Source organism: Glycine max, chromosome 15 (assembly GCF_000004515.6).
Source record: "Glycine max cultivar Williams 82 chromosome 15, Glycine_max_v4.0, whole genome shotgun sequence".
In the NCBI taxonomy this organism is placed as follows: domain Eukaryota; kingdom Viridiplantae; phylum Streptophyta; class Magnoliopsida; order Fabales; family Fabaceae; genus Glycine; species Glycine max.
In genome coordinates, this window is record NC_038251.2 from 12562384 (window position 1) to 12578832 (window position 16449).

Genomic DNA, 16449 nt, shown 5'->3' on the forward strand with positions numbered 1-16449 from the left:
TTGATTTTTGAAAAGTGAAACTTTTAGAGAATATCCTTCTTTTATGCCGTCTATGTCCAAACCTAGATAATGTTAGAAGCTTGAAGCCTTTCGCAGTTCCGTCCCAAATTCGTCCGCGTGTTGATCTGATCAAATTTAGATGGATAGAGTCCATCGTATGCGCTTTTAATTTTACCATGTATTTGATGCTATACCATAAAATATCACCTTATCCTGACATCTTGCGGGTCCCAAAATGTGCTCCTTTTTTTCAAAAGAATAGAATAATTTTGCAAAGATCAAATCATCATGATCACAACCTTCTTAGGCATGCTTAATGGTGTGTCTGTGAATTTAGACCAGATGAAGGTCTTCTACTAGTTATCAACTAATAACTGATTCCACCCAATGAACCAAAAATTGAAGACCATTCCATCTCAATACTCATCTATATATTGCTTACAAAAACCCATCGGCTGTATAGGTCATATCTCAAACCATGTTAAGAGGGATCGCAGTACCACACCCATATCACATTATTGGAGGTGTATGTGTGATATGGGACTATCAAACGTTTATAATTTTGAATAATTTTTGTATGATATGTAATCAAATTTTTCAATATACAAAGAAAATTAAATAAATTGTAATTATGAGTTATATATCGAATTGGTCAAGAGCAAATATATATATATATATATATATATATATATATATATATATATATATCAGACCATACGATAATTTTTGTGATTTATGAAATTTATGAGTAATTTGTCAATATTGGTAAAAAAATATGAATGTGTACTGTTCATCTTAGTGAATTTTTGAAAGAGAATAAGAATTAAACCTTGAATTTTTTTTCGGTGCTCAGAATTCGAATCAAATTAAGAGGTAAATATTCACTTTCCAAAGCTTGGGGTCCATCAAGCCTAAGACCTATTAAGAAATCAACCTTGATTTAATTTGGAAGATATTGTATTTCAGCTCCATAAAATGGGACAGTATGATCGTGTCTAAAAGGAACATTTAATCAGAAGATCAGCAGCATATATATGCATGTCAACTACTCCATGATAAATACTATAACGTGAGTTAGTACTTAGCCTGAGTCATGAAACGAGTTTAAATAATTTAAACATAAAATTTTTCTTTTGATCTTGAATTTATTTATATAAAAAAATATCAATTCAATAAATTTAAAATTTCATCAAGCCTAATGAGAAATAGGCTGGACTTAATTAGAAGATAGTCATACTATATTTCAACTCCATAAAATGGGAAAATGTGACTTTGACAAAATGAAACAAGATATGCACGACAATTAATCATGACAAATAGTAGAACGGGTTCAAATTTTGTAAACATAAACACGTAATTTTGTGTAATAAGAATGTTTTTTTTTAAATAAAAAAAAACTTTCCCTTATCAGTTTAAAGAATAATTTGTAAAAGAGAAAGAATCCAATCAAGGCCAAGTCGTAATTAACTAATATGAAATAAATCTTAGCTTAACCTAATTCCAAAGGATATTGTATTTTAACTCTAAAAGTGGGACAATATATAATTTTGACATAAAGGAACCTAATAAAAAGATCAAATGCATATGTGCATGACATGACACATGGATTAATTTATGCAATTTTATCATCCAAATGGAGAGGTTGACATTCAATAAATATAAGGGTAAATATTTAAATCGGTTGCTAAAAATGTATTTTATTGATATATTAGTTAATGAAAGATGAAAAATAATTTATTTGTCTTTGAATGTGTAAATATGTCGACTGTCGTTAGTTCGATCCGTGAAGTCGAACGTCTTTACTGACATGACAAGTGAAGATTAAAATATCATGAAAAAATATTGTTAATTGGATAGCCTACTTGATAAGATTACTTTCGTCATTAAAATGTTGATGAACTAATTTTTTGTTTATGAAATTTATTTCCTCCTTTCTTTCCTTTTTCTTCTCCTTCTCTTAGATCACGGTCACCTATCCTAAAAAATATTTTTGACAACCCTTCACTCTCTTTCTCTTCTTATTTTTCTTTTTCCTTCTCATACAAATTTCATTTCCAAATTAAAAATAAGGAGAGAAAGCAAGAAAAGGGTTGCCGAAAATATCTTTTTATGGTGGCCAGAGATAGTTCAAGAAAAAGAGAAAAAGAAAAGAAAAAATAGGAAAATAAAGGAGGAAATAAATTCTAAAAACAATAAATTAGTTTATCAATATTTTAATAATAAATTAGTCTTGTCGAGTCAGCTATCCAATTGACAATATTTTCTCATGACATTTCAATTTTTACTTGTTACATCAACAAAAATAGATTTGACTAAACTAACGATAGAACTAATATGTCAATATTTTTACATATTTAAGAATAAAAAACAGTGTTTCATCTTTCAGAAATTAATGTCAGCAAAATATATTTTCATGGACGAATTTGAATATTTACTCTAAATATAATTTTGTTTTTTCAATCTCAGAAATACATATTTGGCATCTGAAAATATTTCAAGGGGTTAACTCTCTTACTAGCTGAAAAGAATAATCTAAAAAAAATATCAATCACAAATCATTTGATGTAGGTTTAACCACGTCTACTATTTTGCCACCTTCTTTGATGCTCTAAAATTTACTATTCCAACAGATTCCATCCCTATTGGAGCAAAGATGCAGCAGTGCTTTACATTATTACATATTAACTAATGGACCTATATATATATATATATATACCCTTGCCCCTCAAATTTTATACTCAAAACATAGAGAGCACTTCCTTAATTAGTTTTTTCTTTAATTGCTTGATTTTCTTGTGTAATTGATCGGAAATGGCACCACAAGCAGATTTTGGAAAATTTGGGTTTGAAATAGAAAAGCTCTTTGGCAGGCAAAAGAGTTTTGGCAATGGCAACGCTCCAGCCACTCATCAAAATCTCTGCCAATACAAATTTTATCCAACGTATGGTGCTACCAAGGTGGTTCACATGCATGTAGAAGATGTCAAGTGCAATGAAGCTGCTTCAAGATTCATATCAGAAAAGAGAACGGAGCTTCAGATGAAAGGTTTGTTTGGGCAGTGATTATTAATAATTTAATATTGTAGTTCTACTGAGAAATATTCAGCAGTTTTTTTTTTTTCCTTTTTATTATAAACTTTAATTAGATGTCTTCTAGCTCTTGAATCTCTTAGCATACGATGTCTAGTACGTACCATTTTTACTATATAAAAACACTTATGTATGCTTTAGCTCGACGACAAACAGGAAGGTCTTCTGCAGCTTGATCAAGAGTTATTAATTAGGCTCTTTCTATGGCTTAGGTTTCTTTTTTATGTACAAAGACAATATATTACTAATACTATCCATCAAGAAGTTTTGTTCTCGTGATCTTATTATTAAATTTGTAGCAGAAATGAGTTTGAGTAATCATGGACATGGGTTTAAAATATGATTACTAAAAGTTGTTTTATTTATACTATATACTTTCTCTCGAGTTATTATAACGTGCTATAAATCTAATTTGACTCTTAGTACGCACAAGTCTGAGGCACTTGAATTTCCAAAGTTCATTTGTATGCATGGTAAAACAAAAATTCAGGTAAGTCTTAATTTCTATGGGTTATGTTTACGCTTCATAAATTGGCAAGTACAAAGAAATTGCAGTCTGAATATAAAATCATCGAGTAAATTGGTAACTTATATCAATGAAATAATCTTTCATTTGCATCTAGTCCTTGAGTACTTAAGTTTACTAAGCTCGTATTAGTTAGTCCTTAATATACAATAAAATCTAATGCGATCGATAAGTATTTTATAAATATAGGAGCTAACTCCCACGCGTAAGGTAAATTCATAAACTAAATTACAAAATTAGAAAATTTTCTGTGGTCGAAGTTAATTGCTAACATTTACTCTCAAATTTTGCAAAGCGGTGGCTGTATGTAAAACTTGTAATATTTAGAGACAGATCAGATTAGTAGATTAACGAAATATTCTTTGTTAGTTTGAGTGGCCACTGAAAGCATATTTCAGGGATTGTGGTGACAGCATATTTTTTCCACCCAAACTGTGAATGGAGGAACAAAAGTTTTCTTTCTTTTCTTTTTTTTTTTTTTTTTTGAGTGCTACTATTGTAATGTGGCAGCTAGAGAAAATATAGCCTGCTTTGGAGGGGTAATAGGCAGAGCCAGAATTTAGGAGTTAAAAATGAACAGAGAGAATCACGAATTTTAAATTAACCAACTTAATTAACTACAAATGCTAACATTCTCCGCTGATATAGATGCTCGTAAATAGAAGAAACCAATGATAACCATTTGTTTAACCAAAAACATGGTATGAAATACAAAGCCAAACAAAGAAGAATCATTTTTTCATTTTTCACAACTTTTTTTTCTCCTAGCCTCCCAAGGAGGCCTCTAGCTGAAACAAAAAAAAAGTTGAAAAAAAAAAGAAGAAAATTGAATAGAGGTATATAGGGAATTAAGGTGCAATGGCCGCTACGAAGAGAATTGGTGTTCTAATTATGTTCTTTGCTCTGGCTTATTATGTGGATGCTATATCAAGAACAAAGCCAGTTGCTAGTCCTGATATCTACAAGGGTAGAAATGTAGCTAAGGATAAAATTGCTCCTGGCGAGAAGATAGTTAATGTCTTGAGTTTTGGAGCCAAACCTGATGGCAAGTTTGATTGCACTCAGGTAGTTAATTTATGAAATTATATCTGTTGTTCAATCATGGTGATTTTGCTTCGGTTTAAAATTTAGCATAGGGCCAAATTCTGCTCAGAATAAACACTAAGAATGTTTACAGATTGTCTTTTTCTTCTCCCTAATTAAAATGTGAAATATATTAACATTGACAATTTTTTCTTGAGCATTGGTAAAATATGATCATATAATTTGATAAGAAGCTTGGTAGAATTACCATACCTTGCAATTAAAACCTAACATTTCACCATGTTTTACAATAACAATTAGCTCTGCTTTTGTCTTTTGATTATTCTTGGAAGAATATTGCAATGCTATTTTTAGGAGTACCACGCTATAAAAGCTAACCATTGTATTTCGAAAGTCCAAGATCTTTCAAATCCTACACGAGAATATGATACTTTCTATGAGGGACTCTAGTTCCATTCCATGGTCAAGCTTGACCAAATATTTTACAATAGGTAGGCCTGGGTTTAGAAAGAGAGATAATTAGAGAATGTAACAAAATATTTCGTAGGTTTAAACTTAAAAAAAAAATCTATTATTATTATTATTGAAGATGTCATGTGTGAAAAGTTACCTATACTGGGAAAGGGATAGGTATTTACCGGCATTTTTTTGCAAGGATGGAAACCGGTACAGTACCCACCCTATCCCGTCCCGCACATGTATGTATATATATTAAATATTAATGTACTTAGAATATGTTACTTAAAAAAATAATTTATATTATATATATACTCTTTTATAAAAAAAAAATATTTATATTTTTCTAATTTTATGATTAACCATAATAGTCTAATAGATAGTATATGTATAAACTTGATTCACATTCTATTTAAGAATATTGAACTATTATTTATTTTTATGTATAAATTAATAAATTTGTTAACAGGTTCTTTTAAGATTATCTTCTAATTGTTAACTGATATTTTATATAGTTTAGTGCTTCAAATAAGTAGGATAGATTCATACCTATTTAATAATTTATATTTATAATATTATTTATTTATGACTTAAGTTTCAACAAATCAATATAATGTTTGCTTGTTTTTAATATTACCTCTAGTCTTATATATAAGAAATAAAAGACAAGATTGTCTTCTTGGTCCTAATTATAATAAATATAAGATTATTTTATTGTTAAATTTTTTTTATTCCTAATTAATTATGAGGTCTCTTAATGTTATGCACTCATTTCTACATAGAAGTGGGTGTATTGATTGAGCTATCAATAAAATAATGTATACTCATTGATTAAAAATCATCTTTGAAAAGAACCACCTCTTAAACATTTAATATCATGGGTAGTATCAAAATAAATTTAAAATTTATGAAAAATTAATTAATTTAACGACTTATATTAGTCTTAATGAATTAAGTAATTACTTCTTATAAATAGGACCAAGCATAGTATTATGTGTAGATATTTTTAATGTTATATTTTAATTACTTAAGAATAAACTTTCAATTTACCTGTAGTAATTTTTTTATTAATATATTTATATTGACTTATTAACTTTATAGATATGTAAAATGTGGATCCCAAGTACAGGTATGGGTATATAGGCATCCAGCAAGTAAGCATGGGGATTAAAGTTATCCATGCTGGTATGAAACCGGGTATAAACTTTTTTTTAAACGTATGGAAACAGGTCCTATAAAATCCTACTCGTTTTCATCCCTATATACCCATAAAAAAAATATAAAAAAAAAGTGGACGTGGAGTGATTTCCCCGCTACATAAAAGATCATCATTTATTCCATTCCTTACAAGATTCTAATATAAGCATCATAAAATTACACTAACATCTCCTGTCTATCTATTTCTACACTAATTCCTTAGTTATTTAAAAAAAAAAACCTTACATCGATCATACTCCCCTAAAAAAAGGTTAGTCTAAACCTTAAAAAACAACAGAGATTTGTATAATTTATTCAAGATAATATAATCAAACCTGGTTTTAACAAAATGTGAAATCACTCAGAGAGGTGAAATCCTTTCATTATGGGATGAAGCAAGGTTCAATCATGCTGAGAAAGATATTCATATTTAGTGTTCAATCATGTTTCCAACAAAACTGATTTTGAAAAAAGATACCTATAGGGAAATTTTTACTAGATTGAAAGTCAAATTTAAATTTTGGCCATTAATGGTGAAATATTGGATGAATTTAGACATTATACTTTAGGTTCTGTACCATGCTACGTATATATGATGTAGAATCACCACGAATTGATATACAACATCTGGTCAGGAGATATTCACTTTTCATAAAAATCTGTCCATGGCATCCTAGAGCACTTCTAGCTTTGAATTTGGGATTAAGGAAACTTCTGGAATTATTTACACGAAATTTATACTGGAGCATATAACTAAGTTCTCATTAAATTAAAATAAGTGTTTAATTAAATTGTTGGCCTAAATACCATTCACAAACTGTTGCAAGTACTGTAGTCTGTAGGGAGAGATCATAAGAAACCACAAGAACAATGAATCAAACTCAAAATTGCTAATACAAAACAAAATCCTTAGGGGGGGAAAATTATCACTAATTTGATGTTGGTTAATTGTACCTGCAGGCTTTCATGGATGCATGGAGAGCAACATGCAAGTCCAATGTGCAAGCCAGGCTTCTGATCCCTCAGGGAAGATTCGTGGTTTCAACAATGTTTTTTGCAGGGCCATGTTTGACTCCAGGGCCCATAACAATCCAAGTTGTAGGCACTGTTGTGGCCACAACAGATATCAGTGAGTATGTGAATGGTGAATGGCTCATGTTTGAGGACCTGGATGGTGTAAAGCTTATTGGTGGTGGTACTTTTGATGGCATGGGTAAGGAATCATGGGCAACAACTGAGAACTGTGAAGCAGACCAAACCGACACTTGCGTCAGAAACCCTAGTGTAAGTCAATATCTATTTAACTTATGAACACAAACATTCTTTGATACTCTCTTTCTAATACATTCTCTCTCTTATATCCGTTGAAATTCATGTGAATCCCACCAGTTTGAAAATGAGATCCACTAAATGAGAAATGAGATCTACATGTTCCATTGAACTAACATAAATTTTAATGAAATCAAATGTTTTTAGTCTTTCAAAACATTTCAAAATGTCATCTTGTCATTATAAAAATTTAATGTGTTTAGTCCCTACATTTTAACAGAAACACCTACTTTTAGTCCTGATGAAAAACTATAACCTCGTAACTTTCGTTAAATGTAGACAAAAAGACATACTATTAAATTTTTATAGAAATTAAAAACAAATTTCGAAATAATTTTGAGGACAATAGAGAAAGTGTCAAAAAGCGAACCTTAGAGGGTGTGTTTTATCTTAATTTGATTTTGAACTGCAGCATTAATCAACAACATGTGGATACGGTTTAGCACTATGTGATTGTGAACTTTGAATGTTTGGTAATGCAGAGTATTTATTTCCACAAAGTCAGGAATGGAATTATACAGAACATCAAATCCGTAAACCCCAAAGGCTTTCATTTTTTTGTCACTAACTGTGCTAACATCAGACTCCGATTACTTAAGCTCACTGCACCAGCTACCAGCCCCAACACCGATGGAATTCATATTAGCAACTCCATCGATGTTAAATTATCTAAAAATACCATTGAAACTGGAGATGATTGTGTTTCCATGATTCAAGGAGTCAACAATATTACTATCAACAAACTGAAATGTGGCCCTGGACACGGTATTAGGTAATGCTAAATTCCTGGCTATATTGATTCACAAATGATAAAAAAGATTATTTTCCACTCCATTAGTCCATATTTGTCAATGCATTAAAATCAGAATGTCCACTACTGGATCATATATAGTTCAATAGTTCTAATTAATTTAATTTTTTATAAAAATTGAGTGATCCATAAAAACATAATTATGGGTTTTGATCCCGACTTAAATGAAAGATAAGTAAATAAACAGTTAGTTAGATTTGTAGTGGTATATATATATATAACACAAGAACGGGATGGTTATTTTAAGACTACGATTTGCTGTGTTCCTTTTTTTCCTTACTCTTAAATGTGCATTGACAGTATTGGAAGTCTTGGAAAGTATGCGGATGAGCAAGAAGTGAAAGACATTCGCGTCAAGAACTGCACGATGGTTGGCACAACCAATGGCCTCAGAATCAAGACATGGCCAGATAAGTATCCAGGTTCAGCATCAGCTATCACCTTCAGTGACATTGTCATGGAAAATGTTAAAAATCCTATCATCATTGACCAAGAGTATGATTGCGAACCAGCAAACTGCCAAAAGAAGGTTTACTTCATTTCTTTCTCTCTTTTTAATCCAGCAAAAATTGTACTATACTGAAGTTATCACACACAATAACCCTGCTAATAAGACCATTCATTTATTTCCATGCAGCCTTCACTTGTAAAGATAAAAGATGTTGTTTTTTCAAACATAAGGGGAACCACAATTTCACCAATTGCAGTGGATTTAAGGTGTAGCAAGCAGTTCCCATGCCAAGATGTTAAACTTAAGAACATAAACCTGAACCTTGGACCCAAGCCGTCGGGTTCCAGATGTACCAATATTAAACCAGTCTATGGGGGTGTTCAAAGACCAGCAGCTTGCCTATAAGTACTTGAAATTTCAAGCATTTTGCAGCTCTGGCAATAAAGAGGGAAGGGAAAGTAATGTTTTGGACAATCAAACCAAATGAGGAAAACATGTAGCATATATATACAGGAGTAGGGGGAAAGGTTTTCAACAATTTGAACCAATTGAATCAACTTCCATGCCTAGTTTTCTGAATATAGAAAAACCAGAAATTGTATATAAAATAAGTGAATTAAGTACTTTTTCTAGCCTTATGTAGTATGTACTCAAAGTGTAAATATAAACATTTCCCTTTATACCAGCCATTCAACTGCCGCCAGATCTTCTTAGAGTGAATCTAGAGAGGTTGTGTGTTGTTTCAAACAGTTGGGTCAGGAACTCATGTATATTAACTGGCTGAGAGGAGTAAATTTCAGAGTATGTCATTCTTGGTTATTAATTTTATCACAAAATACCAGAGAATGAAAACTTCATGTTGTAACTTGCTGCTAATGTTTACCAATTCTAATTATGAAGTAGTTTTTCATTTCAATTCTTTTGTGTTATAAAGTATGAAGCAAAAGATGACAATGATCAACCAAGTTACAACTTTTTCTTTTTTCAAAGTGGTTACATTAGAGCATTCGTTATTACTATTGATGTATCCAGCAGACCAAAAGAAAACTATTGATGTATCCAATATTTTTTTGTGTGTGTGTGGTATTAGACCTTGCTAGGGGCATAGGAGAGGCTCACTACTAGAGTGGTGCTTAAGGGGTCTCACTTGCTGTCCAAGAAGGGAGAAAGAAAATAATAAGTGTGTATTTGGTTTAGAGGAAGAAAATAGAGAAAATAGAAATAGAATAGAAATTTTTGAATTAAAATAGAGTGTAAAAAGTATAAGGTCAAAAAAAAAATACACCCTAAAGCCATATTCCATTAAGGGGTGTTAAATCCCTGACCGAGACTTTTCAGCAAAAAGTCCCAACCCAGAGTATTGTTCATGGGACAGGATCTTATATGTTTTATCCAATCAATCAAATATTGCAAAATATGGGCTCACATTCCTTAGGTAAGGAATTCGATTTAAATTTTGTAGATGAAAAAATTATAATTGAGAAGAAAGATCCAACTAATAGTAATTAATCAGGTTTTCTAATAAATTAATCATCAATAAAACCAATAGATACTTTGTACATGTAATACCTAAACAAAAACAATATTTCAGTTATATAGTACATGAACTTCTCCATCCTGAGGCGTTAAACTTTTTGTTACTTTAAAAAATCAAGGTCGCTTTCACATTGAAGATATTGTGGAAATCTCAGTCCTCCTTCAATGCCATTTAAATGACTAAGAAACCACAATTTTCCTCTCATAAATATCTGCTTATTAGGCTGTGTTGATGCTCTGAAGAAAAAAGTTCTTGGTCTCATTTCCTCAGAGGCTGCCTTTAAAGAAAACATTTTAATATAAGGAAATAAATGCTGGATTCTTTTAGGGACGAATAAGTAACAGCCATCTTTAAATAACAGTAAAACCTACTTATATAAGTGCCTTACCTTTTTTTATTAAAATAAATGCCATACTTTAATACTTTAACTGTGTGAGTACAATCAAATAACTTTATTGTTTGTGCTTTAGGATTTATTTTGTCACAAGTTCTTGCAGAATTTTAAATTAGAATTGGATGTTTCAAAGTGCTTAGCTATTGTTACTGGCTTCATGTCATAAATCATAATTAATATATGACTATGGCTGTTTCCTTGACTATATATCAGGTCGCTTTCCTTGTCATGTTTCCTTGTCGTAGAATAACCCTTTCAAGTAGTCAGGCACCAATTAACTGTGCACCATTACCATGCAGGATCTGTTTCGAAAACTTGCATGGTACTAAATGAAATTTATGACAACATAAAACCTTATGAATGTGTCAAACAGTTACAATTTGAAAGAAAGACTCTACGTTTAGCATATAACAAGATTAAGTTCAGCATAATCCAAGCAACTTAAGATTATAAACTAAACATATTAAAAAGGGTCAGTCCCATGCAAAAGTGCTAATAATAGTAGTAGGAGACTAGGAGTTAACAAAGCATACTTTCAGGATCTGTGCCAAAAATGAAGAATATACTAGCATTAAGCTTTGAGTATAGCAGTTGTTTATATAGTTAGTTCTGAAATTGACATAGCATTTGCCAGGGATTCAACCGCTTTAGCTCCAGAACCTCTAGCTGATTATCTTGCCCCATTTGAAATTCCTCCTGCTGATTCAGCTGAACCACCTTCACTAGATAATAGCCCTTCTGATGGCTCAGCTGAATACATTGAGTTATATTCAACGCTATTAGAATATTTCAATCTGACTCGTTATGGAGCAGTGGCTGATGGGAGGACAGATTCTAGCTCTGTAAGCTCTTGACTTGCATCTAAGAACTCAGTGATGAAGGATTACTTTGCAGGATTTGTAGCTTCTTTTGACTATTTATGCTTTTTACCAATGTAAAATAAAAGTAGTGTAGCTAGAAGCAAGTAAACATCATGTTCTATGTTATGGTATCAGTATCACTAGGTATTTAAGGACAAAGCTTATCTAAATAGTTCCTAGTTGAGACAAATTATTATAAAGGACTTAGCGATCTATTTTGTATTTCCGGGAGATTTCTTTAAATTGGTTTTCAGTTTCACTTATCCTAAGTTTTATCTATTTAAGAATCATGCCCTTTCACACTTTCATTTAGAAATACAAATACTTACTCTGGTTAGGAAGTTGGAGAAGTCATGTCAGAAATGTCATTATAGTATTTAAAACTGAGGATCTTTTGAAATTTGCCAGAGATGCAGGCTAGGAAGCCTCTTTTAGTTTTCTATTTAGACATTAGTCACTGTAGTCCGTAGATAAACAAAAATTTTGATTCTCATTTTATTATAATCAATGTTTTAAATTGCGGTCACAGTTGCAGTTTTATCGTGGTTCTTGATACTGCAGAAAATTATGCGGCCCTCGTTGTGGTCACGGAGACCCCATTGCAATCAAGATCGCAGTCATAGACATTTTTTAAAACTTTGATTATAACAAATTATATAGTAGTTAGTACTATATGCTTATATGGTAAAGGTAAAATTTGAGGCAAAATAGCTAACAAGTTAGAATATAATGTTGCTAGGCATTCTTGGCAGCATGGGAGGATGCATGCTCTCATACAGGATCCTCAACTTTCTTTGTCCCAAAGGGAACATTCTTTCTTGGTCCAGTCTCATTTTCAGGGCCCTGCCACAATAATGGGTCCCCAAAGATAGAGATAATGGGAACTTTGAAGGCTCCAATCAGCCTCAATGACTTCCCCACCCTTGAATGGGTTGTGTTTAAGAACTTGAATGGCTTCAATCTCCCTGGACTCAATAGTAAGGCAACTTTGGATGCTCAAGGTCAAGAATCCTGGTCAAAAGCTGCTTGCTACAGGGTCATGAAATGCCACAATATCCCTACTGTAAGTCTTAAAATTCAATTACTCAAATGCTCTAATAAAAATTATGTTTCACTAGAGACAATTTTTAGAATGTATTTTGAAGAGTTTATTGTCCTTAAGTGAAACATATCTACCATGTTTGATTCATGCAGGCTTTGAAATTCCTCAATGTTTCAAATGGATCTGTGAGAAATATATCTTTGTTGAATAGTAAGGCGGCCCATGTTAGCATTCACAAGTGTGAGAACATTGATTTCTCTGGTTTCAACATTCATTCACCTGGGACTAGCCCAAACACTGAAGGAATCACCATTAGTGATTCCAATAACATTATTATCACTTGCTGAACAATTGGAGTTGGTGATGACTGTGTCGCCATTGGACCTGGCAGCACCAACATATCTGTGTCATTTGTACATTGTGGTCCAGGTCATGGAATCAGGTTGTATACTTGTATAACAATTACATTGTATTATATTTGTTTGCCTATTTGGATATGCTAATCCACAAGCACTTCAAGAAGGAAAAAATAAGAAGAAGAAAAATGAATAAATTTTTTCATAAGCTTAACTTATGCATTAAGCTAATTTTAATTTCTGAAGAAGTTCATTTCATTTATTTTTTTCTTATTTTCTTCTCCTAGAAGTGTTTCTAGAGAAGTTTATCCAAACAGGTCTTTATTTTAGTAGAATGTGTTCTGTTGTTATGGCAGTGTGGGAATCCTTGGCAAGAGTTCAAATGAGAAGGATGTAGCTGGAGTTCATATTTCAAACTGCATAATTAATGGTACCAAGAACGGTGTCAGGGTGAAAGCATTTGCAAATACTCTGATACTTGTTTTTTACATTAAAGTTCAGTAAAAATTATTGATGTGAAATTTAAATTTTGGTTAGAGAACAATACCCAAAATGTCTACCTAACTAAGAGTCTAACTTACCTGAATTATTATTGTAAATATTCTGATACTTATTTTTTATTCTTACAGATAAAAGAAATACCAAAAATGTCTATGTGCTAAAAAATAACACCTCAATAAAAATGATCAAGAGGGAAAATGTTACTATTTAAAAGTGTGTCATTTTTCAGTTGGAAGAACATGAATGAGACAAAAAAAATGGATACATGTGATTTCAATCTTTGTGCAACTGTAGCATAGAAGCTTATGTATTAATAGTTCTACTAACAATTACCTTTTATTGTGTTTAATTAGCCATCTCAAGTGAAGCTTGAAGACGTGAGCTTCGAGAACATTAGTGGCACTTACAATACCATGCATGGAGTAACTCTGTGGTGCAGCTCTGCTGTCCCTAGTGAGAACATTCTGCTAGCTAACATTAATTTGAACTACACAAAACAAGCAGATATGGAGCAAGAACGTTTCATTGCAAAGGGTGTCTTTCATGATTTACAAGTTGTTAATTCTCAATTCTGATGAAAAACATTTCTGGGTCCTCAAAAGTTGAGAACGGCACATTGATCATGGTTAGTTCTGAAGACATTGAAAACATGGTTTGTTTTTTATTTAGAAAATCCGGCTTGTTTTTTGTTTTTATTTTTTTGACAGAATTATTTAGAAAATATATAGAGAATGTCTTTATCATTTCTATAGAAGAAAATTTTAATATAATTAATGTAAAAAATGATTTCAACGTACCTGTACAATGAAAAACTAAATACATTCCATACGATCTTATGTAAAATTAACTTAAACATTCACTTTTAATCTAAAATATCAAATTATATTATCCCAAATCAATGGCTTAAATGGATACAAATCAGGAAATATAACAAGATTAATAAATCCCCTACATGATTTCAATTTGTTGTCTTGTTAGTACCGTCTCCTTTATTTCTTTTTGGGTTCCAATAGGGTTACATATATAAGAACCTTGTCAAGGAGATATGTGATTCAAAAATAATTATGAACATTTATCCATATGGTGAAAAATACATTAGGCTCAATTGTGTATTTTTATCATTCAATTATTATTATTTTATGAATTTTATCATTTAAGTTTTTTTTGCGAATTTACCACTCAAGTTTTTAATAGTTGCACATTCTATCACCAAGTTTGTTTTCCGTGAATATTTTTACGCACTTTACAATTATATTAGTAACAAAACAATGTTTTTTCGCAAAAAAATTGTAACTTTTTAGTGAAACATCATTATCGTTAAAATGCACAAAAATTAAAAACTTAGATATTAAAATTCACAAAAACAAAAACTTAAGTGGTAAAATTTACAAAATAATAAAAGTTATGTGGTAAAATACACAATTAAGCCAATATATTATTAACAAAAAATTAATATATTTCATAATACTACATGGAAAATTAAACTACACAACTAATTAACTTTTTTGTAAAGCTGTGTTTTTAATCTCTCATATGTTCATAGTAGTTAATGATGTCAAACTAATTAATAAAAGATTAAAAACATAATTTATAAAAAAAAGTTGAGTGACTGTCCGTCAAACTTTTGATGATGTAATAAATCATTGAATTATCAATTGGGTATCACATCATCAATTAATGATATTATTCGACAAAATGGATTAAAATGGTTAAAAGAGAAAAAGTATAGGACACAACGTTAAAAAAATTGTTTAAATACTAAAAGCAAAAATTAAAAAACTTAAATCAAATTAAAAAAAAAATGGGCGGTCAAAAGTGTATTTAACCTATATTTCATTTCATATCATGATATTATTTAATTTAGAGAAAATAGATTATGTATTGACAATGTAAAATAACTATAGGCTATTATCCAACTATAATATATTATATCTATTAAATTTGTTAACTTTATAATAATTATATTTAAAATCATACTAATAATTTGTGATTGGTTAATGGTGCATAACTATTAAATTCATTAATTTATATATCTCAACATAAAGATAATGTATATATCATCTAACAAATTATATATCTTCTATTTTTCACGTATCAAACATAAAATATTAACCACTAAATAATATAAAATTTTATCTTATTTTTATTCTATTCAACTATTAAAATTAATTCTAGGCTAAATGGTCAACCTAGTCTCTAAGAGCACATAGAGATTTCTAGCTAGTTAGCCTCTAAATGTAAGCAAATTAATAAAAAAAAAAAATCTTTTAAAATCTCTTTCGTAATTATGTTAGTCCTCGTGTATATAACTATATGAATGTCTATTTTTTAACGTCAACAAGAGTACTAATATAACATGTTAAGTATCAAATAATATCTTAATTGTTTGTCATATTGTATTTAGATTACTAGAGACTAAAATGAAATCATCATGATGACATGAACATCACGAATACAACAAATAAGATATTACTTCACATTTAATATCTCATATTTAAGTACTAACTTAAAATTTTCATACACTTGTATCTTTAGGAGGGTAAGTTACCATTTAGCTTTGATTCTAGTAATATTTTAATTTATCTTATCCTATCTATGAGGCTAAGTTAATCATAAGCGAAAATAAAGAATAGGGATTTCAAATTTCAGTTTCTAGGAGTCACCATATAGGCTGTGATGACTGGATGATGATTGGAGTAACACATTCTCTCATCCATGTTTTGAAATGCAATCGCGACATTAAATTTTGGAAAGAGAATAGTATTTAGTAAATTTTATATAAATAAATTTTAAATAGAATACAATAAATTTACATGTTGCTACGAATGTCTTATAAACGAATATGTTTAAAAATA

At 30.5% G+C, this 16449-nt stretch overlaps 2 protein-coding genes across 2 annotated transcripts; both read left to right on the forward strand.

Moving 5' to 3' along the window:
* The first annotated feature begins 2617 nt into the window (after positions 1–2617).
* LOC106796220 (exopolygalacturonase) lies at positions 2618–9768 on the forward strand. The gene is made up of 5 exons (XM_014767830.2): positions 2618–4681; positions 7274–7597; positions 8125–8414; positions 8754–8982; positions 9091–9768. Exons 1-5 carry the CDS (start codon positions 4475–4477, stop codon positions 9307–9309), a joined length of 1269 nt encoding a protein of 422 aa, XP_014623316.1. The 5' UTR covers positions 2618–4474; the 3' UTR covers positions 9310–9768.
* Positions 9769–11021: 1253 nt separating this feature from the next.
* Positions 11022–14169, forward strand: LOC100789777 (exopolygalacturonase). Its single transcript, XM_014767632.1, has 7 exons — positions 11022–11157; positions 11439–11677; positions 12435–12758; positions 12890–12998; positions 13095–13179; positions 13450–13543; positions 13948–14169. The coding sequence occupies exons 1-7, from the start codon at positions 11022–11024 to the stop codon at positions 14167–14169; spliced, it is 1209 nt and encodes a 402-aa protein (XP_014623118.1).
* The last annotated feature ends 2280 nt before the right edge of the window (positions 14170–16449 follow it).

Excerpts from the sequence above, each read along its gene's own strand:
- LOC106796220 (XM_014767830.2), top strand. The coding sequence starts at position 4,475 with ATGGCCGCTACGAAGAGAATTGGTGTTCTAATTATGTTCTTTGCTCTG. Across the intron at positions 8,415-8,753 it reads GGCCCTGGACACGGTATTAG|TATTGGAAGTCTTGGAAAGT; the intron begins GTAATGCTAAAT and ends GTGCATTGACAG. Across the intron at positions 8,983-9,090 it reads CAGCAAACTGCCAAAAGAAG|CCTTCACTTGTAAAGATAAA; the intron begins GTTTACTTCATT and ends ATTTCCATGCAG.
- LOC100789777 (XM_014767632.1), top strand. The coding sequence starts at position 11,022 with ATGGCTGTTTCCTTGACTATATATCAGGTCGCTTTCCTTGTCATGTTT. Across the intron at positions 12,999-13,094 it reads TGAGAACATTGATTTCTCTG|TTGGTGATGACTGTGTCGCC; the intron begins GTTTCAACATTC and ends GAACAATTGGAG. Across the intron at positions 13,180-13,449 it reads GGTCCAGGTCATGGAATCAG|TGTGGGAATCCTTGGCAAGA; the intron begins GTTGTATACTTG and ends TTGTTATGGCAG.